General features: G+C 54.3%; 9 protein-coding genes across 9 annotated transcripts; 4 read left to right on the top strand and 5 right to left on the bottom strand.

Moving 5' to 3' along the window:
- Nucleotides 1-389: 389 nt before the first annotated feature.
- Nucleotides 390-1092, bottom strand: SNOG_12498 (hypothetical protein; the record flags this gene model as incomplete). Its single annotated transcript, XM_001802667.1, has 3 exons — nucleotides 390-569; nucleotides 715-841; nucleotides 977-1092. The coding sequence occupies 3 exons, from the start codon at nucleotides 1090-1092 to the stop codon at nucleotides 390-392; spliced, it is 423 nt and encodes a 140-aa protein (XP_001802719.1).
- A 473-nt stretch (nucleotides 1093-1565) lies between these two features.
- On the bottom strand, nucleotides 1566-3855 carry SNOG_12497 (hypothetical protein; the record flags this gene model as incomplete). Its single annotated transcript, XM_001802666.1, has 3 exons — nucleotides 1566-3461; nucleotides 3582-3711; nucleotides 3764-3855. The coding sequence occupies 3 exons, from the start codon at nucleotides 3853-3855 to the stop codon at nucleotides 1566-1568; spliced, it is 2118 nt and encodes a 705-aa protein (XP_001802718.1).
- Nucleotides 3856-4829: 974 nt separating this feature from the next.
- SNOG_12496 (hypothetical protein) lies at nucleotides 4830-9154 on the top strand (the record flags this gene model as incomplete). Its single annotated transcript, XM_001802665.1, has 4 exons — nucleotides 4830-5636; nucleotides 5691-7139; nucleotides 7245-9076; nucleotides 9115-9154. The coding sequence occupies 4 exons, from the start codon at nucleotides 4830-4832 to the stop codon at nucleotides 9152-9154; spliced, it is 4128 nt and encodes a 1375-aa protein (XP_001802717.1).
- Nucleotides 9155-9561: 407 nt separating this feature from the next.
- Nucleotides 9562-11665, bottom strand: SNOG_12495 (hypothetical protein; the record flags this gene model as incomplete). The annotated part of the gene is made up of 5 exons (XM_001802664.1): nucleotides 9562-9707; nucleotides 9792-10036; nucleotides 10358-10484; nucleotides 10647-11545; nucleotides 11577-11665. The coding sequence occupies 5 exons, from the start codon at nucleotides 11663-11665 to the stop codon at nucleotides 9562-9564; spliced, it is 1506 nt and encodes a 501-aa protein (XP_001802716.1).
- Nucleotides 11666-11918: 253 nt separating this feature from the next.
- On the top strand, nucleotides 11919-14199 carry SNOG_12493 (hypothetical protein; the record flags this gene model as incomplete). Its single annotated transcript, XM_001802663.1, has 2 exons — nucleotides 11919-12383; nucleotides 12433-14199. 2 exons carry the CDS (start codon nucleotides 11919-11921, stop codon nucleotides 14197-14199), a joined length of 2232 nt encoding a protein of 743 aa, XP_001802715.1.
- A 1369-nt stretch (nucleotides 14200-15568) lies between these two features.
- SNOG_12492 (hypothetical protein) lies at nucleotides 15569-18022 on the bottom strand (the record flags this gene model as incomplete). The annotated part of the gene is made up of 1 exon (XM_001802662.1): nucleotides 15569-18022. One exon carries the CDS (start codon nucleotides 18020-18022, stop codon nucleotides 15569-15571), a length of 2454 nt encoding a protein of 817 aa, XP_001802714.1.
- A 384-nt stretch (nucleotides 18023-18406) lies between these two features.
- On the top strand, nucleotides 18407-19540 carry SNOG_12491 (hypothetical protein; the record flags this gene model as incomplete). The annotated part of the gene is made up of 1 exon (XM_001802661.1): nucleotides 18407-19540. The coding sequence occupies one exon, from the start codon at nucleotides 18407-18409 to the stop codon at nucleotides 19538-19540; it is 1134 nt and encodes a 377-aa protein (XP_001802713.1).
- A 198-nt stretch (nucleotides 19541-19738) lies between these two features.
- SNOG_12490 (hypothetical protein) lies at nucleotides 19739-20428 on the top strand (the record flags this gene model as incomplete). Its single annotated transcript, XM_001802660.1, has 1 exon — nucleotides 19739-20428. One exon carries the CDS (start codon nucleotides 19739-19741, stop codon nucleotides 20426-20428), a length of 690 nt encoding a protein of 229 aa, XP_001802712.1.
- A 175-nt stretch (nucleotides 20429-20603) lies between these two features.
- Nucleotides 20604-24827, bottom strand: SNOG_12489 (hypothetical protein; the record flags this gene model as incomplete). The annotated part of the gene is made up of 3 exons (XM_001802659.1): nucleotides 20604-21019; nucleotides 21070-24128; nucleotides 24177-24827. The coding sequence occupies 3 exons, from the start codon at nucleotides 24825-24827 to the stop codon at nucleotides 20830-20832; spliced, it is 3900 nt and encodes a 1299-aa protein (XP_001802711.1). The 3' UTR covers nucleotides 20604-20829.
- Nucleotides 24828-25863: the final 1036 nt, after the last annotated feature.

The raw sequence follows: 25863 nt of genomic DNA, 5'->3' as shown, positions 1-25863 counted from the left end.
AAACAGAATTCGATGAATACTAGTAATCAAGTTTATGACATGTAACATGACATGAAATACAGCGTCCTGGTGATGGTCATGGCATTATACTCTTTATTGGTCGTATTAAGTAGAACCTGGTCACCCATTTCGAGTGTGGTCTGAGGCAGAAAAAGTCATGTAAAAGAATTGAATTTGCAATTTTCAAAAATCAACCCGTGCCATGTCAGCATAGAAAATTGCGCTCCCATCTCTCCCAGCGCCTGAAATATCACTCCCTTGATACATCCCAATCATCCACAGCCTCCCGCTCCCCACTGTGCACCGTGTGTTGAGCCCGGTGTCCAGCCTCGTCGAATCGCCTCGATCGCGCCTCGCTCAACCTTTCGCTACTTAAGCCCGCGGCTTTCTCAAATGGCGACTTCCTGCTGAGACTGACCTTGCAGATACTTGTAGGCACCGAAAGCCAGCGCGCCGCCAAGCAGGATGATAGCGTACAGGCCGACGCCGGTGGATGCGCCGTCGGATGTCTGGGCGGATGCGGCGGGGGCGGAGTAGCTCTTGGGCTTGGGGTCGCCCTCCTGTTTGCGCTGTTAGTAATGCATTTGCTGGAGGTGTAATACGGAATACGGTGTGGCTCGGTGGTCCGAAATACGGCCTTGGAATTCGGCCGAGGGGGACGGAAGGGTCCGGCGGAAATACGAATACCCTGGAGTGGGTGTGAGGAAGACGTACCTGGCGCTTCAGTGTGCCGACGAGCATGCCGTCGAGGATCTCGCGGGCCTCGTCTGAATGACCGACATCCTCGAATGCCTCTGTTGAGTCCTGGCCTCCGACGTCGAGGAGAACCTCCTCACCACCTCTGTGATTCAACGTTAGCGACTATAGCAACTCTCTGGGACAGATGATACTGCTGGAGAATTCGCGGGGATGTTTCGAAACATCGTGTGCGAACCAGTGAGGAGGATGGCGCTGCGCCGATGGGGGTCTAACGTACGGGTGCTCGTCGACGAAGCTCGAGGCGTTGTAGACCTTGTCGTGTACCACAATAAACAGGTCCTTCTTGGTGTTGTGCTCCGAGACGTCCGAGTAGGTGTATTCCTTGTCGGCCATTGTGGAAATGTGTAAAGAAATTTGTCGGTTTGGGGTGGAAGAAGGGGTGTATGGCTGTTGCGGCGTGGAAAGTGCGTGAGTGGAAGGGACTGAGCCAGCAGAAGCGTGATCAGGAGCCGAGGGTGCTGTGGTGCGAGGTGGGAGGCAGAAGGCGGTGGAGGATACGTTATTCGATCGTCTTTCTCAGCAACGGCTTCGGGACGGACAGACCGCCGCGGTAGTCAACAAATCGCTGCCGCGCCATTGGCCAGTCAGCAACACCCACACGATTCGCTCTCCATAATGGGCAAGAAGACCCTGGGCCGAACTTCTGCTCGCTTCCGTGGGGCGTTCACCACAAAATCGTGGGGCAATCGGATCCGCCATGCTTATCTCAACTTGAAACGGATGGTTCAGCCATACAACATCGGGTGAACGTGGTCAGGGTATCATTCATCTCTATCTTGCAGCCTAGCCATGCTATTGCATACATTTTACATCCCACGGAAAGCATTGTTACTTGCGCTTCGCCTGTCCTTGTCCTTTCTCCGATCGTGTCGCTGACCATTGGCATCATCTGGCCGCTTTTTCTGCTTCTTCTCCGGCGCAAATGTGATTTCCCGCTCGCCCACCACAGTGGTTGTGCTCTTGGTTGTTGGTGCTCTGTCCTTGAGCTTCGACACGCGAGAACCAAATGACTTGTCGCGTGCCGGCCCTGCTTTCCTGGTATTTGAGTTGGACACCACCATCTCAGGACCGCGTTGTGACCTGTGTCCGGCCTTCTTATAGCTTGATGTGGAGATGCGGCCATTATCTTTCTCTTGCTGCTTCTTGGCCGGCCGAATCTGTTCGGTCTCGGAATCGGAAGAATCTTCATCCGACGAGCCCTTGCGAGGCTCCAACTCTTCTTGTTCGGCCGCTGTAAGACCTTTTGGTATCTTTGTGCTGGGATTGAGCGCTTGAAACTCGTGTGACTGCTCATCGACCTCAAAGTCCTCGTCCTCAAACAGCTTCGCGAATCGAGGGTCACTGAGAATTGTTCCAGCACCAACAGCCTTGCTCGGTGCTTCTGGGTCGACTTCGCCAACAGCGGGTGCCTTATCAATGTCCACCATGTCGTCGTCACCACCCTTCTTGAGAACTCTCTTAGCTCTCCGGCGTTCTTCCTTGTCCTGTCGTTCAAGTATCTTCTCCGCAAGCTTCCTGTTGACCTTGACAGCGACCTTCTTATTGCCACGAATTCTGCTTTCGCGCTCTTTGTTGATTTTCTCGGCAATGCTCTTCGCCCGCTGTTCTTGCCAGAGATCGGGGTTCGAAATCATGCGTGCCTCCTCATACAGCTTCTGTGCCACAAAGTAGCCATGCATGTACGGCCGTAGTAAGTTTGTAGTACCGACGAGATGATCGAGGTTGAGTTGCTGTAATTGTTGCATCGTCAAGAATTTGAAGTTGTCGTAGACTTCGCCAGCTGAACCCTTGCCGAATGCGTTGGGGTCGGTGGGGTCTTCTGCCATTTCTTCCACAATATTGTCCAAGAAAGCACACCATTTCGGCGCAGGCCCTAGCTGTGGGATGAAGAATGAATGCTGCTGCTTTCCTTCGTTGGCAGTCAGCAGCATGCCGCTGTCCTTGACCCACTCGACGTGATTCATGTCTACAGCAGGCTCCACCGAAGTCCACGCAGTGCCGTCTTGAGGGTTCCATATCTTGATGATGCGCTTGTCTGCTGTGAGGATCTTGGGTTCAGCGGTCTGGGCGCGCGTCGATGTGCTCGAGTCAAGGTAGATGATGTTCTTGATCGCAAAGCCGTATCCTTGGTCTTTCTTGAGAAGGGGTTGCGGTGATCGTAGGTCGTAGAGGTGGACCAGGCCGTTCGAGTTCCCAACGGCCAATTCCAGACCTGATCGGTGGTATGTCATGGCGCTGATCTCTGCCCTTCCTTCGAACGAGTCTTGGGGTGCAGAGAGTATACCAACCCTGTTTCGTGAACGCGAGTCCCAAAATTCGACGGTGCCCAAGGATGTTCCGAATGCGAGCAGGTTGTGGCTGTCTTCTGCGATTGCGCCAGTGTTGACAGCGCCCGCGTTGATGCCGCCCTGCAGAGTTCCGCCGCCAACCATGGCAGTGTCGTCCCCTCCTACATCTATTTCGTAGCTCCTCATGAAGCGCCCGACCTCCAGATTCAACCTGTACGCCTCTCCCAGGCCCTCGGCATTTACTCCTACTGAAGGTACCAAGCATTCTGCTGACCGCCTGTCATAGATCAGGTCCCTGCCATATCGCGGTATGCGGGTCGAGTAGTGGAGGCCGCCTCCAGTGTGAAACTCGATTACTCTGTCGGATTGGAGATGGACGCTTTTGGTGTAGTCGCTCGAAAGAAGTCGGAACGTCTGATTTAAACTGTTGGTGTGGCGCGCAAAGGACAGTGACAGGTGTGGAAGGTAGTGGACATGTATTTGAGGCTATTCGGCATCAGCAGAAATCTTGAAATGTTCCGGCGCAAGTGTTACCTTGTATGTGCCCGTAGACATGACCCAGTCGCCATCTTCGCTGACTCGCACGCACTGACTGGCTTCTTCAAAGTCAAAGTCCTGCAGCAACTCTACGCGACTTGCAAACTCGGGGTCGTTCTTCAGACTCCTAGGGAAATGTTAGCTCACGTGCTGCGTGAGACTGGAGGACGGTTGCGCACCGTTTTCTGCGTCGGATCAACCATTCGGGCAAAGGGCGGGCTTCGCTGCCGCTGATAGTGTAGACGGGCACCGCAGAATTGGAAATCTTCATCGTAGCGGTGGTGTGAAGCGCTGCGCCGCGGGAACTCGCAAACTTCTGGACGAAGAGGTCCGAGTTCAAAAAAGTGACGGCGGAAAAGGACGCTAGTGACTCTAGTGACTCTAGTGATGCTAGTGGATCCACTGGCGCTCCTGCCCTTGCAGCCTTGTCATCCGGCAATGGTCAGAGACAGATGAGCTGCCACCGCGCTCTTGTGCTACCGTCCATTTAGGGTGTGATAATTTGGAGACAGTTGCGACCGGGTCTATCACGCGACGCTCGGTGCTTCCCATCCGACTACGCCCATACGCGTTCCGACGTCTCTCTCCAGCATCTCCACTCTTCCCGCGCGGCCGCCAGCTCGGTCAGCGGCAACACCATGCTTCACTTACAAACAACACCAACAGCCTATCCAACACCAATAGCCTACACCGAACCAGTCGCCCACATCGCAACAGGCAGCCTGCGGTAACAATTACACCTGCAATTCACGAGCACCAGTGGAGTTGATGAAGGTCTTACTGGCACTGCAAATACGACGCGGACACCATCTGCATGTTCCATAGAGGGCAGCCGTCTCTCTAATGGAATTTCTCAAGACCTGCACCACGAATGCGCAAGCTATTGTGCGTTCTTGTTTCCATCCGAAGACCATGGTGCTGACACCACACAGGGAGACTTCGAAGCTATCGCATACCAAGCCTTCTCCATAACGCGCGACACCAAGCAACCTGTCACGCACAATGCCGACGGGAACTCTTCCGACCTTCTTCGCACCGCTGAAGCAGAGCTCCGCCATGGCCGGCATCTTGTCACTCAGGATGCATCTCGACCGTGGCTATGGTATTTCAAGCCCACAACTGTCGATGCGGGTAGCCAAGACGTCGTAGAGCTGCCAGTGGTTGAGGGCTATGTCTTACACCGTATGTATAGCGCGTCGCTTTGGCAGCGTGTGCTGACTATATTTAGATGAACAAGCCGGCTTCATGAAGGCCTCTGAAATGGCCCGCCCTCCTATGCGCCCGGGGAATCCGCATGCATTCGCCAGCCCCGCTACGACTCCGTCACGCACAGCATCACCGAACAACGCACAGGGAGCGAATGTACGTACCACTCAAGGCGGCAATCAGGCCGGCGCGAGCGAACAACAACAGCCCCTCGATTGCTTCGTCGTGTATGAGCTCTTTGCGTCAGCAGTCACTGCTCTCGTATCCTTCTTTCTGGTCAAGGACTGTGGGGCTGTTGCACTCAATTACCGAACGTTCGTCTCCAAAGTCGAACCTCAGCAAGAGGAAGGGAAAATTGTCACAGACTTGGACAGACTATACTGGCTCACAAGTGTCCACGTGCACTGGTTCAGCTCTGGAACACTCCTTGTGTCCACATCTACCGAGCGCACCCTGGCGCTGCAATGCCTGGGTGATTTATCTGAAGATGAGCAGCAGAAGTTAGTGGACAGATGCATTCGTGTTGCGCCAAACGCCATGCTTGCGAGTATCTCGAGCTTCGACGATCCGCGGCAGCTGTCAGCAGATGATAGCAACCGCAGAACCTCAAAGAAAAAAGCGAAGATGGACTCGTTGGAACAGAACATCGAGAAATGGAGAATGAGTGTGCAGCGATGGCTGAGCCGGCGCGGCTACTCTTTGCCAAATCTTGACAAGAATAGTGCTTGGGTAACCATCCGCGTTGGGCAATTGGCGCAGTTTCCAGCAATGAGTCCCCATCTGCCCACTTCCGCCCGGGATGTGCTTTGGCCTCGCTCGCTTTGCTTCATGCAAAGTTTGGTTCCGGTAGGTACTTTAAGCTATGGGGCAAACGAATCATCCATCTCCCCGCCTTTTCAGGACGACTTGAAATGGTTTGAGGTCCCAGGTTCTGCAGGGTTTCGTGATCCCATAGATGCTGCGCAGGACTGGTTTACAGGCCAGTTGGAACGAGACAAAATACTGGACATGCAGCGTAAAGCCAAAAAGGCCGAAGAAGATGCAATGCGTCGCAAAGACGAAGCCCCCGGCCTCTACCCATCGTCTCCGTTCACGGCCCGAACTGGTGTATACGGTGATCTCCAACCTGTAAGTGGGGTCTATCCTACGCCCCCTGATGGTATAGTTCCTGGTACTGGGATTTCCTCGACCGATACACCAAGCGTCTCTGGCACTGCATCCAACGTGGTTCTTGTACCTGGTGGCAATACTCCCGCTATCAACTTGTCTGCGCCTCAAGACTACACCACCACCGACAACCAACAGCACGCCTCTACCTCACCTACTTTTCCCGCGCCCCTCGAACCCTTTCAGACATCGGGCGAGGACGATGATCTTTTCGAAGATATGGAAGGAGATGGTTTCGGTGGGCCAGACGTAGAAGAGGCAGATTTTGATTTCTTCGACGGGCCGGACGGCGACGACGTAAATATGGCGGACGCACCAGCACTGCCGGAAACCACCAACAAGCCCCACAAACAGCTCAACAACGACGTTGCCATGGCACATGAGGAGGAGCATTCCGTCAAGGAAGAGATGTCTGACCCCTTGGCAGCACTAGAGAGCGCTCTTGCAGCACCTTACCGGCCCATCAACGACGGCATGCCAGAAGAGAAGGTTTCAGAGAAAGAAGCAAAAGCAGTGGTTCCAGTTGAGGCATTAGCCACTTCGCCTGCGCAAATAAAGCAGAACCCTCCTGCGAAGAAGGAAGCTACCCCACCACTGAGCCCAAGTGCTATTGCAAAAACATTGCAGCCATCTCCGCCCAAGAAGCAATCTTCGTTTCCTGCCTCCCTTCAACGGACCAATAGTGCTTTCCACTCCCTGGACTTTAGTCGCCGATTGAGCCTTGTCGATGCGAAATACCAAGACGGCCGGTTTGCTGCAAGAATCGAAAAAACTGAAGACGATGAGAGTGCTGTCAATCCTGGACGGCTGAAGAGCCTGAAGGATTTACCGCTTCTCAACAAGCTGCGGTATGCTGTTGCCTCAGCATCGACAGCTAAATCAACTGAAGCATTATCTTTGGCTCGTGCAGTCAGCGATGATTCGGCATCCGACTCTGAGAGCGAAACATCCGACATGTCCGAAGGAAGTCCAGAAGATCCGGTTGATACACATCCGCTGCCTTATTTGGGCCGTCTGATCATACCTGCCAAACGCAAGCTCCCTACGGAGGGACACGGAACACCTCTTTCTGTCACATCTTTTGCCGAATCACTCGCAGGTGATTGGCAAGACTCCAATAGCCTGCTACTCGACGAATCCTCCCTTACATTTTTCGAGCCCAATACATGGGATTGGTCGATAGTCCGTCTTCCTCCCCCTTCCGAGCGGCCTCCCAATGGAGCTAGATATGCCATTCCGTCATTGCCATCCTCAGTAATGCAGCTGCCAGACACACCGACATCCCAGCCTGACTTGAGTATGGAGCCACCCGAAGAAAAGCCTCTCAATGGCAAAGAGAGCATAGCTGTCACCCAAATACTCACCGATCAGATTGTTTCCGCCACACTGGATCTACTTGACGAAAATGCTCTAGTCGAATCAACATCCAGTATTGAACCTTCTTCTGAGACACGTTGGCAAATATGCATCAAAGAGCTTTTCCCCAAAGCAGCGGAATGCACATTATCTGCACTCATTGCGATCCACGACGTATTCCCGGATCTCTCCGCTCAAGCTAAAGGTCAACAGAGGCCTCCGCCAAGGAAGCCGAACGAGAGTAATGCGATTCCCAGCAATCATATGTACCCCATGAATCCCCCCTTTATCAGGGTTCGGAGAGCGGAGACGCACTGGGATCTTCTACCACCATCAATAGCTTTCTGGGAGCCTCTCGGATTGGCCCCTGCGAGTCCACCAAAGAATGTGGTGGCATTTTGCATCTATCCGCACAGCGCCTCCCTAAGGCCAATACTGGACCGCTTTATGCTCAATCTGCAGCTTGCGTACGATACCTGTAAGTTAGGTTCGCACGCCCGCGTCGAGACAGTCATCGAATATGAAGGAGGCTTAGTGCCCGTCAAGGCCAACTCGCAAACTTCTGCCAAAGAAGCGTTCAGGGCACTAAAAGATACATGCATACAACTGGGCAAGTTGCTTGCCATCCAGTATGCACAGCTAGGAGAGCAACAAGACACCAAGATTGATGCCTTTGTCGTGTACATGGTAGACCCCTTTGGCAACCCTGCAGCACTGTGGGAGCTCTGTTCCGCGTTCTGGTCACTTTTTCAGGCCTATGGTCAAGGGCCCCCAGGTCGGTCAGACCCAACTCCAAAGCCCGATCTGGTACTGCAGATCATACCTATCAAGTATCTCGCCTCTTTCGATGTCCCTGTCATACTCGATGCCGCCACGTATGTTAGTCTGGCGCGTGAGGTGTACGACCGCTGTCCACCGAGCGTTGCTAGTACTGACAAGACACCTTTGAGCATATACAAAGCGCCTGCCTTTCAGCTCGAGGAAAGTCTACCTCGCAATGTCCAGTTCAAGTTGTTGTCGGAACCGCCGCAAGATTTGCTACGTGAAAACTCTTACATGCACATTGCTTACGCCATCAGCTTAGACGGTAACTGGCTCACCGCAGCATGGTCTGACAGCTGTGGCAAATCACAAGCGGTTGTCTCGTACCATCTAGGTACACGTGTCTTTGGTGACATTGCGAAAGAGATCTGGCAAACCACCATCGAAATTCTTCAAGCGCGAAGAGTGCAGTGGCGTGTCTGTATTGCCAAATCTGGGCCTCTCGATAGAGAAGAGTTGGAAACTTGGGTCCTTCTCATAACTTGCCCGACTCAGGTCAATCTCTTCCTGACCATCCTGACGGTCATCGAGGACCCGCCATACAAGTTCACACCTACCACACCAGCACCGAGTAATAGCTCCGCTCAAGCCAATACAAATACACCAGGCTCTACGCCTCAGACAGGCGTTTCTCCCGATCCTACAATTGGCCTCACCCCCGCAGCTACACCGTCCGCCGATCCCGCTCCAGACCCAGCAGCCGACCCCGAAGCTCGTCTCATCGACGTGACCGACGAAACCTGGGGTATAATCCTCGCTCACCGCCTGCACAACTCGAACTCTACGAATCAATTCAGTCCCGCCCTGATTTCCGGACTCCTCGTAAAACGTGGCATCACCCACGCCACTTCGAACTCCATTCACCATCCCATTCCCGACCCCCTCCCCGGCCCCATTACCGTCGCCGTCAACATCCTCTGGATCGGCGCAGTTGGATCCACGCGCGCCGCGACAAGCCCTTTCCCTCCAGAAAGCCCAGGTGGAAGCGCGCCGCCGAGTCCCGCGGAACGCAGTACTAGTAGTCTGATGTGGACGCCGACGGTGCAGACGAGAAGCACGGCGGAGAATCTGCTCAAGGAGGTTCTGGCACAGTTTCGAGCGTTGGGGCTGCTGGCGAAACTCAAGGGTATGAGGGGGACGAGGCACGGGACTGTACCATGGCATATTGTTGCTGCGAAGAGGGGAGTGGAGGGCTTGGGGAGGGTTTGTGGGACGCCTGTATGATTATGCATTTTATCTAGGTGTGCGATGGATGGGCGTTTATGGATATCATGATGTTTCCCCTACCAAGGGATTGCGGGAAAGTCTGGGAGTTGGCACCGCTCTCTATTGCACTCGCGGCACATATTCATTTTAGCGTTTTCTTTTGAGTATTAAATTCATTCTCAAATCACTACGCCTGCTATATGTCATAAAATGAGTTCATCTACGCTTCAATACCCAAATGATCAACCCTCTTTCCCTGAACCGCCTTCTGCCCGACCTCCGTACCCTTCGCCTTCAAGCTCCTCTCCTCCGCGCCCGCAGACGCATATGCGTTCCCTTGGCCACGGGCTGCGGCGTTGGCCATGCCTAGCTAGCGTCAGCATTCGAATTACGTGAGGGTTTCAGCGAGATCGCGAAGTAAGGGGATGGAGCTGGTAGGGGTGTTCTTACCCTGATCGTGTTTCTCCTCCTGACTCAAACTCGACCCATCTGCATTTGTATGCGTGGTCTTTTTACTCTTAGAAGAGAAGGCGCCGGACAGTGCGCCGAAAATATTCAGATTCAAGCCCGCGGAGGCGTTGGCGCTCGCGTGATGTTCAGACGTTTCGACATCGCGCGCGTGTTGTTGGGATTGTTGGACTTGTTGCTGGGAGGTGGAGGATTTGGAGAGTTGGTTGGATGGCATGATGACTTTTCTTAACGATGAGGGTTGGAAAGCAATGGAGTTAGAATCTGGTAATACTAGGGATAGGAGTAGTGTGTTTCTATTCCCGCGGATGTAGCTACTTTGCGTTTCTATATAATGCAGTGTAGGTGGTGATGAGGTCGCAGGGGTATGACATCATCGCATCCGTGTCGAGCGCCAACAGGTTTCTGGGTCAAGGGTCTGGGATGTCTCGCAGGGGGAGGGGTGTCAGCTTCATCTTGTAGACAAACACAAGAGTGCGCAACGACATTGTTATATCCTCTAGTGGAAGAGAGCTTCGCGCAGATTATCCAAGAAGCCTAAATCATACACGTTTTCGACTGCGGCTAGATTCCACACGCGCTCGAAACTATCTTCCTTCGCAACGGATCGTATGCGCGAGGGTAATGTGCGCGGTGGCTGGCCACTTGCAGTTCGGATGAGGATGTGCCTGCTTTCTAGCGGCCATGTAGTTAGTGGTTCTTCTTCGTCGGGTGTTTCTGGTGGTGTTGGTACTGGCGAGCTTGAAGATGACGAATGCGCTGATTTGGTGTCTCTCAGAGAGACGAATTTGTTCTCGCGCATAGTGTCTTCTCTTCTAGAGCCGAGAAATACCACACCCTCTGCCATGTCTTCTTGCCAATCTGACCATTTTCCGCTCTCGTTGGTGGTCATGCCGGCCCAGATCAGGTAGACGTGATACGCTAACAGGCCGAAGGGAAGCGGCCATGTAAGTAGTGCAAGAAGACCGACGCCGGATGCTTGTAGTCCGCCTACGTCCAGGTAGATACCTACGTATGTGAAGAAGTTGTGCCACCTCATGCCGAAGTATGTTGACCAGGCCGCCGGGTCCGAGCCAGGGACAGGTTTGTATACATACCAGCGCTCGTACTTGGTGTATCGTTTGGCAGCTAGCGGTGAGAGTGTGATGTAGGCAAGATATGCCCCATAAGCAAGTAGAACGGTCGTCGACAGCAAAAGAGCTAGGAACCATTTGTAGTTACCTCGGCCTAGACAGTTATTCACCCATATGCAATGGTGGTCTGCTCTAGAGACGCATGTCTTGCATATGCTGCAGTGCTTGCTTCTGGCGGGCTTGAGGAACTTGCAAGTGGTGCATGTATTGCCTGGGTAGTACAAGATCCTGTCATACGGATAGTGGCGCATCTGTTCAGCATGGTTGAACGCGTTGATGTATGTCTGGTTGTTTTTCTTCGCACTCAAGTACAGGAAGACATATGGTTGTGGTAGCAGCGCGCAGACGAGGAGCCTATGGTGCCATCCGAGGAGATGCCAGACGTTTGGCAAGAAGAGCGTGGCACATGCGGTCACAAGGCCGAGGAAGAAGACGACGACAGCGAGATGCTTCTCATACATGAGGTGGTGGCCCAGACGGGAGGCGCCATTGGTGATGCGACCATTGGTGAGCTTGACATCGAGCGTCCGGAGCGCCGACGGTATGCGGTCTACGAAGAGGCGGTTGAGGAAGCCTATGGGTGTGTTGCTGCATTCGTCAGCCCTGATTTAGATTTCATTGGTAAACGGCATACCGAAAAGCTGGTAGCCGTCCGAAGAAGGCTATGAAGGTCACCAGCGACACTGTCACTGTGAAGATGATGATGTTGCGCGCGAGTGTCATGGTGAAAGGCGGTCGACTGTCCTACTCCCAATAAGTCGCATAGTGGTAGGAAAGAACTGTGCACGCTTTCCTGGGCAGACGCTGAGCACGTTGCGACACACCCGTGTATATGTGTGCGGTGAAAGTGAGGAACCCCGCGGGGAGGCATGTGATTACGCGACACGGCCTAAGCAAGCGCGTCGACGGCAACGTGCAACTGCAACTCTGCAACTCCGACCGCAACTCCAACCCAACCACAACAACAACCCCACCCATGGCTGGTCCGACTGTATTCGAAGACGTCGCTGGGGAATTCGCGCTCGATGGAGTCGGCCAATTGTTCGAGGGCAAGAAGTTCTGGGTCGCGCAACGCGTGCCCTCGCGAGTGAGGCTGCTAGATGACATCAAGGCCAACGGCGGTGAGGTGGTGCTGCTGGAGAAGAGAGCCGACTACAAGATCGCCGACCATTTCCGGAAAGACTGCCCGCCTGGAACCATCTCGTACGAGTTCGTCACCAAATCTATCCAAGATGGACGCCTCCGCGATCCCGAAGACCACCCCGCTGGTCCGCCAGAGGGTGACGCGCGCGCGCCGGGAGACCTGCACCGGCCTGCAAAGGGCAGCAGGACGCCATATACTCCCGAAGAGGACGCGATATGCTGTAAGTGGGTCCGCGATTGTGTAGCTCGAGGTGGATCGGCCAGTGGAAACGAGATATACAAGCAGTTGGAAGAAAAGGTATGGGCGAGTCAAGCGTTGCCGACAGGCTATGCGCTGACAACAACAGTACTCGCGACATCCATGGCAATCATGGCGCGACCGCTACCTCAAGCAGCTCCGGAATCGGCCACCGTCCGCTTTCAACATCCCCGACAATGCGCCACCCTCTCCTCCCTCAGATCATCCCTCCGAGCAGCCAGCCCGAGCTACCCCAGTGCCCAACCCAGCGAATCAAGCCACGGAAAAGGTCACGGGGCATGGAACAGCCAGGGACACCAAATCTGCGGTCCCTCCGAACTACACCCTCGAACAACTGGCAGCCACCTTTAGCTCAGAGGACTGGGAGGAACTCTACGCTAATGTAGATGTCATCAATGCCATAGACGGCGACGACAAGTCGAATTACGAGAAAGCTTGGAAAAAATGGGCAGAGGCGCAAGACAACCAAACAGCTGAGCAGTGGCAGCAGTATTACGAGAAGGTCGTTCGTCCGCAGTGGATGCGCGATCCTGAAAGCAAACGAGAGCAGGTCAAGCAGAAAGTCGACAAGAAACACGAAGCTCAGAGTCAAAGTCAAACTGCCGATCAGCAGCAACAGGAAGACTTACATGAAGATGCATCCACAGGAGCCACATCAACTGGCGCAGAGAGCAACAAGATCAGCAAAGAGGCGCCTGTAGCTGCGGGCAATGAAAGGTTTCAAGGAGAAGCAAGCAAGCTCCCCTCTGAGAACAAGATGATGTCTTCTTCCACGGCTCAGTACGAGTCTCCCAAGTACATCAAGGCAATGTACCAAAACGTGCTCAAGCGTGCACGCGGAGACGACACTGAGGAGCAACAGCCAGGACAGCAGATTCCACGAGAGCAGTCTCCCCCGCCTAAGAGGCAGAGAAGCCTATCTCCTATAACCAGGACTACATCTACTGTACCGGTTCAAGCGGGTACATCGAAGCAGCCAGTGGAGATATTCTCCAGCGATGGTTCTAGTTCGGACGAAGAGGGTATGCAACTGAACAACCAGATCATGGAAGACGTCAAACAGCCACAGCATGACCGTCATGTCTTGGCCCAGGGTGAAGTCGAAGAAGATATCGAGAGGGTGGAGCCTGAGGACCTGGTCGACATCGAGCAGTCGCCTGCACCACCAGAAGTACTCGGAGAGCGATCAGAAGATGAACTTCCCTCCAACACACCGACACCACGTCCACCTCGACACAGGACCAACAATTTCGATACTCAGGCGATCTTATCATCTCCCTCACAAGACGCGCGGATCAGCAAACTACCACGTCCGATCGACTTCACACAAGCCATGGAAACACAAGACGAGCAACGCAGTTCCTCCCTTGCACCTCACTTAGACTCCGACAACTCGACCACGCAATCCTTGCAAGAGTTCCGCCGCTCGCTCAATGGCGAGGAGATCTCTCAACTGTCTTATCCCGCCCTGCAACCGCTCCCACGCGCCCCATCGTTCTCTCCTACTCCTTTCAACAGCTCCGACGACTCCGACGACCCTGACCCTCCCCTAGCGGCAGACGAGCTCGACGACTTCTTCGCCGCCCAGAATGCAGTTGGTCTTTCCGACGCCTTTGTTGCTAGAGCTCTTAAGCGAACGCGATGTCGCCCAGGCCTTGCCGAGATTGTTCTAGATGCATGGAAAGATGGCAAGCCTTTGCCATGGCAGCGTGGTATCTGGAGTCTGGAGGATGATGAAGCAGCAGAAAGTGGAGATGGCGTTGAACTAGCGCAGCTAGAGAGGAAGCATACGTTGGATGGGTGGGGCGGGATTACGGAGCGTTTGAGGTTCTTGGAGGGGTATAGGAGTCGATAGGACGTGGAGGGCTTATTGTGTATTACATGCTTATGACTTTGACGTCATGCCATGATGCCAGAGCCGATATTTTGGATGCATCTCGTCACAATTCAGGACCGCCCTAATCTTCTCATGGACCCAACCCACAACAAAACTCCCTCCAAAACGCGCATACACACTCCATACAAACCACTGTTCATATCACCACTAACACACCAGCCCGCCCTGTCCCCCACACGTCCACACGTCCACACATCCACCTGTCCATATGAAGCACACCAAACCTTACCTCCCTCATCACACGTCAGAATACAAAATGTCACTGTCCATAACCCTCGCCCTAATCTGAGCTCCCGGCCTGCTTACCTTCACATCTACAATTACATCGCAGCACAGTCCCCCTCCGTATCCCTCGACTGGGCGCGCGCCGACCGCGAGTTCTAGCACGCGCGGCACGGGGACACCGAACCGGTGTATATACTCAAACATGTCGTTGAAACGCCTCGGTGGTATTGTTTTGATACCGCTTATACTTGCCTATATGGTGTGGCTTGCGCAGGCCCGACACGACGTTATGCGGCTGAAAAGTAGATTGTTTTGGATGGTCTTTCACGGTATTGATGGGCGTGCGGTGTCTAGGCACGTTTCCAAGGACATCGCATTACAGATCAAGTGAGAAGGGGGGGTTGGAGATGAGGAAAGAGGTGCTTATCTTGATGTTCCCGCCGTTTGCGTCGAGTTGGGCCAAGGGCTTTTGGTTGCATTGAGTTCTTGGGCTGAGAGTATGGTGTGGAAACGTTGGTGCGATGTATGCAGATTGCGCTGAGGAAGTGGATGTTAAGGTGGACACGAAGAAGAGGTTGTGGTGTGAGCGCTGTATGCCCAACTGGTTGAGTACGAGGAAGAGGAAAGAGAGGGAGTGGTCCGAGGCGCCAGAGTTGAATCGTGGGTGGCGCGATAATGTGATCAGGCTTGGATACTACCACATCTTCGATGCTACGCGGCAACTTATCTGTCTGAGATGGTGGTGGGGGTTTGGAGAGGGGGGAGAGGCATTTACGCCGCATGTCAACAATGAGGAGGTTCTGGTGGTCGTTTTGATGGGGTATATGTTGTGTTGGACATTGTTGAAGATGGAATTGGAAAAGAGGGGACAAGGACATGTGAACTTAGAGAAAGGGGCGGTGAAGGAGAAGTGAGGGTGATGGTTGATATCATTTGCCCACTCGTTCGCGGTGTACCTTGTTGATTGCATGAGTGAGATTAAGCGGTCATTGAGACATCAATCTGAAGTGGGCTGGAATAGCCACTCTCCAGAGACAGCTCTGGTGCATATACTTGCGAAAGGATTTCTTATTAAACAATCATACATGAATTTTCACCATCTCTACTCCTCATCAAATCCCAATCCATCCACATTTCCCAGGAATTCCATATTCCCCTCTCCTGCCATAAGCGCATCAACATCAATCCCGCCACTCGTCAAATACCTCGCGCTAACACCAGTGTTAATCCTCTGACTCAAGAGACCCCTCAGTTCCGCTCTCAATGCCTGTTGCTCGCCCTTGGTCATCTCACTCGCCTCCTTTTCCTTCTTCTTCCTTCCCGTCCCTCGTCCCTTCTTACCCTTAGCTTCCTTCTCAAACTCCTCGCTGTCGTAGTCCACACCCAAGTCTTCAGCCGCTTGGCGCAAGGTATCGTCTTCGCTGTGCTTCTTCTCCTTTGCAATAACGGTGTCCGCGAGTTTCTTGGATATACTAGCGCGTGGCTTTAGGCGCGCTACGATGCGGCGGTCGATGTCGAGCGTGCGAATGAAGTAGGCCGTTTTCTTGGACTTAGGGGCTTCGTCGGCGCGAGCGTGGACCTTGGCGATGAGGCGACGTACGCCGCCAACTTCTTCGGGGGCGCAGATTAGGATGCTGGAGCCAGAGGCTTCGGCACGCGCTGTACGGCCGGATCGGTGGACGTATGTGTCTGCTGCACGAGGCAGGTGGTAATGAATTACCAGCTCGACCTTTGGGATATCCAAACCACGGGCTGCGACGTCTGTGGCAACGAGGATTGAGCCTGGGCGCTCCTTGAAGCGCTCAATAGATCGCAGACGTGCTTTTTGTGCCATGCTGGAGTGGAGTGGAAGGGCTGGTAGAGCAAGATTTTGGAGGAATGGGGTGAGTCGTCGTACAGCGGAGATGGAGTTCGTGAAGATGAGCGCACGCTTCTTGGGGTAGAACATGAGAAGCGAGTAAAGGTACAAGTCCTTCTCTGTGCCAGCACATTCAATCAGGCCTTCCTTCAGCTTACTGGCCATTTGTGATGACGGGTTGGCGTCGATGAACTTGGGCTTCTCTTCCCTGAAGTTGATCTTTTTCAGAAGATACTCCATGGACTGTTGTTTGCTCATGAGATTGTCGCTGCCGCCCTTGGCCTTACCAGCGAGCTTTTGCTGCAGACCCTTCTGGAATGTGGCCGAAAAGACCAATGTCTGTCGCTCTACCTCAGTCGTTTCCTCAGCCTCGGCCTCTCCCTCAGCTGGTGCATCTTTTTCCAGGATCTTGAGAATTTCTCCAAGCTCTTTGTAGTTTCCCTGACTCAGCAAGCGATCAGCCTCATCAACGACAAGGAAGCGGATCTGCTTGACCTTTTCCAGCAGGCCGTGACCAGTACTAATGACCTCCCATAGTCGTCCTGGTGTTCCCACGATGATGTCGGCCTTCTCCAGCTGTCGACGCTGCTTCTGCACGGCTAGACCGCCAGTGACTGATGCGATTAGAGGAGCCTCAAAAGCACCCTTTGCGCAGAGTGCCGTCAAATGAGCTGTGATCTGATGCGCCAGCTCTCGGGTGGGGGCTATGATCAAGGCTAGAGGAGTCTTGTCCTTCACGTCTTTCGACTTGCTCTTAGAAGCAAGATAGGACTCGATGATGGGAATGCCGAACGCCAGCGTCTTTCCGGAACCGGTGGACGCTTTACCAATGACGTCTCGTCCAGCCATGATCTCCGGTATGGTCGAGGCCTGAATCGTGGTCGGCTTTGAGAACTTGAGCTTCGCCAAGGATTCCAGAATCTTGGTCGAGAGCTCCAGCTCCTCCCATGCGGACACATCAACCTCATCGTCTTCGTCATCAGCACGATTTGCCAGGATGTCGAAGGCGCCCGGTCCAAATGTCTTCCCCTCACTGGCCTCATCGTCGTCGGGCTTCTTTGTCTTTTTTGCCAGAGCAGCTATTCTTTTCTTCTCTGCAGCTCTTTCCCGTTTGTTCATCTTCTTGGGTTCAGCCTCCCCATCACCATCAGCTTTTGTAGTACTCAAAACCACATTTGGAGTGGGCGGCGCGTCTTCCTCGACCATTTGTACGTCCTCGGATTGCTCGTCTCCGTTCTGCGCTACATCATCGTCGCTGAAGCCTCCCCACGAGGCGGCATCTTCGTCCTGGGTTGCCTCTACGGTGTCTTCCACTGGCGCAGTCTCTTCCTCCACTACATCTTCTCCGTTCTTCGGCTCTCCGCCGAAGGTTATCTTCTCCAAGAACTTCGCTTCCTCTTCTTCGCGTTGCCACGCCTTCTCTATATCCTGCTCGATCTGTTCGTCCGTCTTGGTGGTCTCGAACGACAAATTTCCCGTGACCGCGTCCTTCACGACATGCACATCCTCAATCTCCTCAAGCCCGTAGAAGCCCTCGAAGTCCTCCAACCGGTCTGGCATGGACACTTGGTTCCATCCTAGGTCGTCGAGTCGAATCTTGCGCTTGGGAACGTTGATCTCTGGTCGTGGCTTCTTTTCGACTTTCTGGCGCTTGTGCGCTTTATGAGACGCCTTTGGGGCTTTATGGGCGCGCTTCATTGTGGGTTGTGCGTGATTTCGCGTGGTTGCGACGTTGAGCTGTTCGCTGAACTTTTTCTGAGATCTGAGACTTTTGGTCGGCGTTCGGGAGTCCGATCGTCCCCGCTCGGCTAAACTTGCCGTACTCGAACCTTCACACACCCCACGTGAATTACTTCCATATTGGTAAGGGTGCATTGCCAGAGAAATTTGAACGCTCAGGTGGCTAAGATACAAGCGAAAGAGCTGGGATATATTGAATACACATTGGGACTCGACCTCTGTAACGACTGAGCTGGTTTTACACTCTCAGTGCACACCTCAAACGTGTGAAAGCAAGCAGTTGTCAACGACTGACCCCAGGATTTTGACCTTCACTTCTGTCCTACATCACGCATCATCACAATGGGAAAGTCTTCCAAAGATAAGCGGGACGCCTACTACCGCCTAGCAAAAGAAGAAGGGTGGCGCGCAAGATCAGCGTACAAACTCTTGCAGTTGGACGAAGAGTTCAACTTGTTCGACGGAGTCACACGCGTCGTCGATCTCTGCGCCGCCCCCGGAAGTTGGTCGCAAGTACTTTCGCGAGTCCTCATAAAGGGCGAGAAATTCGGCAGAGCAGGATGGCAAGAAAAGCAAGCCGCCACACGCAACTACGTTCTCGGCGTCAAGCCAATCGAAAAATCACTGGAGAAGCTGGAGATCAAAGAAGAAGCACCAAAACCCAGAGAAGGCGTCCGAATCGTTGCAATCGATCTCCAACCCATGAGTCCCCTTGAAGGCGTCACAACACTCCGCGCAGACATCACACACCCCTCTACAATACCACTCATGCTCAAGGCCCTGGATCCAGATACATACGACCCCAGCGCAACAACCGCGTCTTCACCCGTCGATCTCGTCATCTCCGACGGCGCACCCGACGTCACTGGCCTGCACGATCTCGACATCTACGTCCAGTCGCAACTCCTCTGGGCCGCGCTCAACCTCGCTCTTTGCGTGCTCAAACCCGGCGGGAAATTCGTCGCCAAGATCTTCCGCGGCAAGGACGTGGATTTACTGTTTGCACAGCTGAAGATTGTGTTTGAGCGTGTGCGCGTCGCGAAGCCGAGGAGTAGTCGGGCGAGTAGTATCGAGGCGTTTGTTGTGTGCGAGGGGTTCTGTCCACCGCCTGGATTCACCGCGAGTTTGGATCAGCCGCTGGGAGCTGGGACTCAGATACCCACTCCTGTCGAGACGCAGCCACAGGTAGAGCGCGAGGCCAGACGCACTGTTCGCGAAGATGGCTGTATTGAGCTCGACCTGGGAACTGAAGGTGAAAGCGAGGAAGATGACGTCGAGGAAGGTGGGAAACGCTGGATAGCTCCGTTCCTCGCATGCGGTGATCTCTCAGCATACGATTCAGACGCAACGTACCATCTCCCCAAAGACAGGGTGAGTCTGGATCCTATTCAGCCGCCGACCGCACCGCCGTACCGGAGGGCGCTAGAGATGCGCAAACTAGCAGGTGGAGCGTACGGGAAGACGAAGTTGAAGTGAAAGAGAGTGACGATAGCTAAATCGGAGGTGAAGACGAGTCCCGAGAAGACAATAGCATACATCTGATACATAAACCCTTCAACTCTCCTCTAAAGTCACTCCATCCTACATTCCCTCAATCTCCTTCTCCCATTCAAACACACACACACTATTGCATCGTCACGGCCGCGCCTACCAAACACCCATACAACCACCGCAATGGCCACTATCACCATACTCCTCGAGCCCTCGGCAATCTTCTCCTGTGCGCTCTTCGCCGCCACGTATTCGCCAGCTGGCCTGGCATTCAGCTTCTCCCCCTCCCTCCTCCAGTGGCTCGACTTCCTCCTCGCCCATCTCTGCGCCAACATCCCTCTCCTCCTGAGCATCATCGTATGCGCCACGATGATGTATCACCATCACGTTCGCCTGCGTGCGTTGGAGCAGGCGCCTACATCTCCTTCCACTACCGACTTCTTGCGGCTTCTGGGTGTTTTTCGGACAACCCTGCGCCTCCTCACCATCGCTCAATCCTCGAGCCAGGAGGCTCTCGACGACCTGCGCTCCGATCTCCTCGGGCTGATCACCCAGCTGGGAGACGACATGACTGCAGTGGACACCGACGTCGCAGCCATCACAACACACATCAACATCCTGCGCAACTGCCTGGCCGTCCTCGCCAACAATCTCGATCTCGCGCGGAGCATCTTGGGCGCAGATGTGCCGTGTGATGAAGACGGGTTGGAGATGGGCGATGAGGTTGAGTTGTTTTGGGATGCGTGTGAAGAAGACGAGGATGAGGGTGGAGACGAGATGAAAGAAGAGGGGATTGATGTGCATGCCAGCGATGAGATGGTTGAGGGCTGGTTGGAGGAGTGTGAGTGGCCTGAGGAGTGCGAGGATGCTTGATTGCGTCGAGGCTGTTGCTTGTTTGGTTGCTGGATTACTGCAGGATACTGCTTTGCCATGCAGTTTGTTCTTCTTTCGATACTGGAGATATTGCGAGATAGTTGCTTAAGACGATGACTGACGAGTCACATGCCTGCGAGGATATCCAGGCACACCAAAAGCTTGGAGAATATATTGTATTTCATACCGCAAAACTTTTATTCCCTCCTATCTATTTTGTCATGCACACATTATTCGAAACAAGAAGTAAGATACTTCGCTCCTATGTTGAGCTTCATATCGCATGAAAGAAAGATTGCAAGAAATGTTAAACCGCATTCTCATGTACCCATAGGCACTGCTACGCACAGAAACTCCGCGCTAAATTCGTCACCTGGAAAATGTCGCAACGACTGCGAACTCTATTTACGGCCGCCGTTACCTCCCTTGGACACAATGTCGAGAATGAGCTGGCGCGCCTGCTCGCAGCCGTCCCTGGTGCCGACAATCTCAATGGCCTCGTCCTTGGCCTGGTCGCGAGGAACCTGGATCTTGGTGCCAGTCTTCTTGCGAAGGTCGTTGATGGTGCTACCACCAGAGCCGACGACAAGCCTATGACTTGTTAGTAATGCTATACAAACGAGGAAGGCTTAAAAACATACCTGTAGCTGCGCGGGTCCGGCAGGATGAGGTAGCCGGTCGACGAGGGCTTGGACGCCGCTTCAATGGCAGCCTCGAGCTTCTGACGAGCCTTGGGGAGCGCCTCAGGAGAACCACGAATGACCCAGGGAATGGTGGCAGAAAGGTCAGCGCCCTCCTCGGGAGCATTGTTGTCGACAATCTCCCAAGAATGCTCATCAGCTCCACCAGTGGCGTCATCGGTGATCAAAGGAAGAGCACCGTTCGCGCCCTTGCGCGAGCGACCAGCCTCAGCGGAGGCAGGCTTAGATGGAGGTTGCTGGCCAGCATGGTCGACAGTGACCTTGTGCTGGTTGCGGAGCGAACGGAAGAACTGGCCATTGTCGGAGATGACGTGATGGAGATGGCGAGGGACCTGGATGGTCTCACCCTCTTGTCCCTTGACAAGCTCGAGGATGTGCTCCTTGGCCTTCTCGACGTGCTCGGGCTCACCAGTGATCTTCACCTGGCTGCGAGCAGCACCGGTAGTGGTCTGCTTGGGGATGTCGAGCTGGATGTTGAGTTGTGACTCCAGCGAACGACGAGTCTCACCGCCACGACCAATGAGGAGGCGGTGCTTGTCGGGCGAGATCTCAATAGTCTCGGTGGTCTGGTTCTCGAGCGAAGCTGCCTGAGCCTTGAGAGACGCGATGATCTTCTCGACGACACTCTTTGGGCCTTCTACGCGAATCGCAGTCTCGTCAGACTCTGCGCGAGGGAAGCGTACCATGCGCGCAAGGTCGCGAGCATTGTCAGGACCTCCGGCGGCAGTGACGATGGAGCGGATGTTCGAACCGCTGCCTCCGATGAGGTTCCTGTGGTGCTTCCTGTCAACCTCGAGCGTCTCGACAGTGGTGTCGTCGAAGACCTTTGCGCGCTGCAGCAGAATCTTCTTGGCATCTTCAACAGCCTTCTTGGTACCCTTAAGCTTAATCTCAGCGCGACCAGAAGGATCAGCACCCTCACGTGCGCCTGGTACGTCAATCTGGCAACCTGTCTCAAGGCGAAGCTGCTCCATCTCGCGTCCACCGGAGCCGATTAACTGGGGGATCTGGCTCTGGGCAACAGAGACAGTGTCGCTGTGCCCATTGTCCATGATATATTGGAGAAGGTTAAGTACCTCATCGCGAGCCTCATCTGCGCCCTTCTTGGGGCCACGGATGATAACCTCATCTTGGTTCTGACCTCCACGAGCATTGCGCTGAGAAGACGCATCAGCGTCTTCATCGTTGTTGTTTGCCCGGCGAGGGAAGTTGATGCGGACACCGTAACGGGTCTGCAGACGCTCGACCTGCTTTCCACCAGCGCCGATGAGGTCGCGGTGATATTGGGGCTTGACCTTAAGTGTATGTGTGGCCTCATCCTCTAGTTTCTTGGCCATGTCGAGAATGTCCTTCTTGCACTGCAGCGCCTTGGCAGAGGGTCCCTTCAGCTCGACCTTGCCATCGTTGATTTGTACGTCAACATCGTATTTCTGGCGCAGGCGCTGGATGTTCTCGCCGCCCTTGCCAACGAGGTGACTGGCATACTTCTGTGGGTAGTCAAAAGTGGTGACATGGTTGCGCTCAAGCTCGTCCTTCTCAGCTTGCTCAATGAAGGCAAGGATCTTGGCGTTGAGCTCGTCTACAGCGTTCGCGGGTCCGCGAATGGCAAAGCTGTTGTTTGAACGGCTGTGAGCCTCGGGGCGGCGCTGACCGAAGAGTGCTTGAACAGGTACCTGGTGAGTGGGAAGGCCCTCCTGCTCATCGTTGATGTACTGCTCAATCTTGCGGTGGAACTTGGGGTTTGACTCAAGACCGCGAGACTCGATCTTTGGCTGGTTGCTAGTAAGACCCTGGACGAACTGCTGAGCCTTCTGAAGAGCCTGTTGGTAGGCCTTGACCTCTGCAGATGAAGGTGCGCCGCGAGGAATAGAGTACTCGTCGTAAGGAGTATCACCCTCGTAGACAAGGATCAGCTGTGGCGAGTTCTCGGCCTCGTTGGGGAAGACGACATGGACTCCAGTGTCCTGTCGGAGCTTCTGTGCATTGCGCTGTTGCAGAAACTGATGGTAGAATGGGTCCACATCGACGGTAGCGAACCTGCTAGGAGGGTGACTGGCGAACACACTCATGATGTCTCCACGAGCCTTCATGCTGTTCTTTCCGTTGCGAGCGTAGATCTCCCATCCGGTTGGGCCATCGCGGTCAGTGGGCGCAACAATGCTGGCCTCGTGCAAACGCTCAAGCTCGGCTAGTGCCTGACGCTGACGCAGGTACTGTGTGAGGTTGTAGGCATGCTGGGCGCTCTTGTGCTCGCGAGCAGCATCGGCGGTGGCCATGGTCATGCTAGCAGCCAGGTCCTCGAGTTTGTTGATTCCCTGCTCGATCTTGTTGGGTGGTCCGACGATGTAGACTGTCTCGCTGTCGTCCGAGCTGGGGGGAAGAACGATACTGCAGCCAGTCTCCTCCAAGAAATCGTGCAGAGAGCCACCACGGTCACCAACAATGAATTGGTGTCGGCCACGCTCGATCGAGCGCTGTTCAAGAGAAAGCTGCTGGCGGAGCTGTTGAGCGCGGCGCTCGAGCTCAGCCTGAACCTGCTGGGCGAGTGCGCGGTCACCAGAAACCTGGATGGGGAAGTTGGTCTGAGGAGTGAATGGTACTGGCTGACCACGCGTTGCCTGGGGTGGAGCTTGCGAGCGCCAGGTGTGGTACTGGGGGATCTGGACATTGACATCGCGGCCCTGCGTGAGCTTGTCGATGTGGACGTTGTGGGGACCGGCCAAGAAGGGGTAGAACTCGGCGGGGATCTCCTTGAGGCGCAAGTTGACAGTCGAGGTACGCTCGTTGACAATGGCATCGATCTCGCGACGAGCCATCTCAGCGGTAAGCGCATTGCCCTCAATGTGTACATTGACAACGGTGTCTTCATCCTCGCCAGGCTCAGCCTTGGGGACCTGAATGCGAGCACCGGTGCGCTTGCTGATCTCCTGGATCTTGGATCCTTGACGACCGATGATGTGCGCGCGGACGGAGGCGGGGACGGGGACATCGACAGATTGCTGGAGTTTGTTAGCTGATGTATCTTCATCGTTTGTGAAACTTCATACCTTGGAGCCGACCTCGTTGGCAATTTCCTTGAGAGTCTGCCTCACCGCCTCGACCGGGCCAGTGGACTCGAAGATGACAGTTCCACCAGGTCCGGACTTGTACTCGAGCTTGGCCTTGGACCGCCTGTTGATGTCGCGAATGATGTCGTTGACAGGCTTCTTGAGCTGCTGGCGAGGAGTGAGCTGGTTGGGAGAGAAGGAGATGCGCTCCGTGTGCTTGCCGGGAATGTTCATCGAAGGGAGAGCAGGACCACCGCCGACGGGAATAGAAGCCGGGGCCGAAGCCCCAGAGGTACCGTTGCTGGCAGCAGAGCCATTGACGCCATTGGAGGTGACGGACGCAGGCTTCTTGCCCCAGGTGGGTGCAACAGGCGCTTGGCCACGGGGCTTCGCAGGGCCGAGAGCCGGGAAGGCCTCCTCGGACGACGTGTTCAGAGCAGCCTTCTTGGGGGCAGGTGCGTCCTCCATCTTCTGCTTGCCGGCGGCTTTCTCGCTCAGAGGAGCCTCAGACTTGGCGGACGGCGCTGGGTGAGCAACGTCCTCCTCGTCAGGGACGTCCTCGACAGTGACGTGGTGCTCGTGCTCCTGCATGAGCTTCTGCGCAGGGGTGAGACCCTCGGCGGTAGAGCTGACAGCTGCTTCGGATGCCATTTTCAGTGTAGACCGTTTCGAGTTGACCAAAGGGTGTTGCGTAGACGGCGGGAGGAGGAAGTTAAAGTTGCGGAGCCACTTTAACGGTCAAGTAGGATATAGCTGTGGGGAGAGTTGATTGGATCTGGCAGGTAAACGTATCAGCCAGTGGAGGAGGTGAGGGAAAGAGATCGGGAGGGATTGCGGATGCCAGATTTCACGGGTTCATTGGATTTACTTACCAGGGATGCGATGGGCCGTCGCTCGGGGCAAGTGCCAGGAAATAGTAAATCAGGGTCTCGGTTCGATCAGTGCGCTCAGCAATTTGTGGAGCTACGGAGATGAGGAAAAGTGGTGCAATTGTGTTTCGAAAGCACTCCTAGAAGTGCACAAGTACGCAAGATGTTACAGTGACAGCAGATGAAGGCTGCTCTGGAGACACGAGAGGGCAGCATCCAGAATGTCCTCGAACCATACTGTCCGTGCACTTAGCGGGGCCGCCGATGGAGTTTAGCCCCACCCGTGCTTCTGTCCCGCATGGTCCACTAACACCAAGACTCGCCAGCTATTCCCCTCCCAGTCAACCATAGCCCACTGCTGTCAATATACCGGTCTTTCGAGGCGCGATTCTTTTCAGGAGAAGTGGCTCATTGGTCGTAGCTGTCCGCCTCCGCCGAAGCAAGGCCCGAGCCGTGAACGAACCGCAGCCAGCGCTACAATCTCTTCTCTTGATTGGTGTGTCAACCTATGTTTTCAAATCATGACTTGTGTATTTTCCACTGTGCAGAAGTGCTCCACTATGTATATTCTCTCCATCGGCCACGCTTGATCTTACATGAGTTCGTTTGTATGTCTCCGTAACAGTTGATCCTCCCTTACCCAGACTTTACCGATGCTTCTAGTTCAAGCCAGCCGCAAACACAACTCCGTGTCGGCCTAGTGCGAGTCTCGCTCAAAAAGTTTGAACGGATGTTCTGACACGCTTCAACTGCGCTGAGTGCGGTGTTAGTACCTGCATCGTATATTTCGTAGATGTTCTTAAGACCCTTTTTTTGTG

Source organism: Parastagonospora nodorum, assembly GCF_000146915.1.
Source record: "Parastagonospora nodorum SN15 chromosome Unknown scaffold_22, whole genome shotgun sequence".
Taxonomy (NCBI): Eukaryota; Fungi; Ascomycota; class Dothideomycetes; order Pleosporales; family Phaeosphaeriaceae; genus Parastagonospora; species Parastagonospora nodorum.
This window is presented reverse-complemented; position numbering and strand designations above follow the sequence as displayed.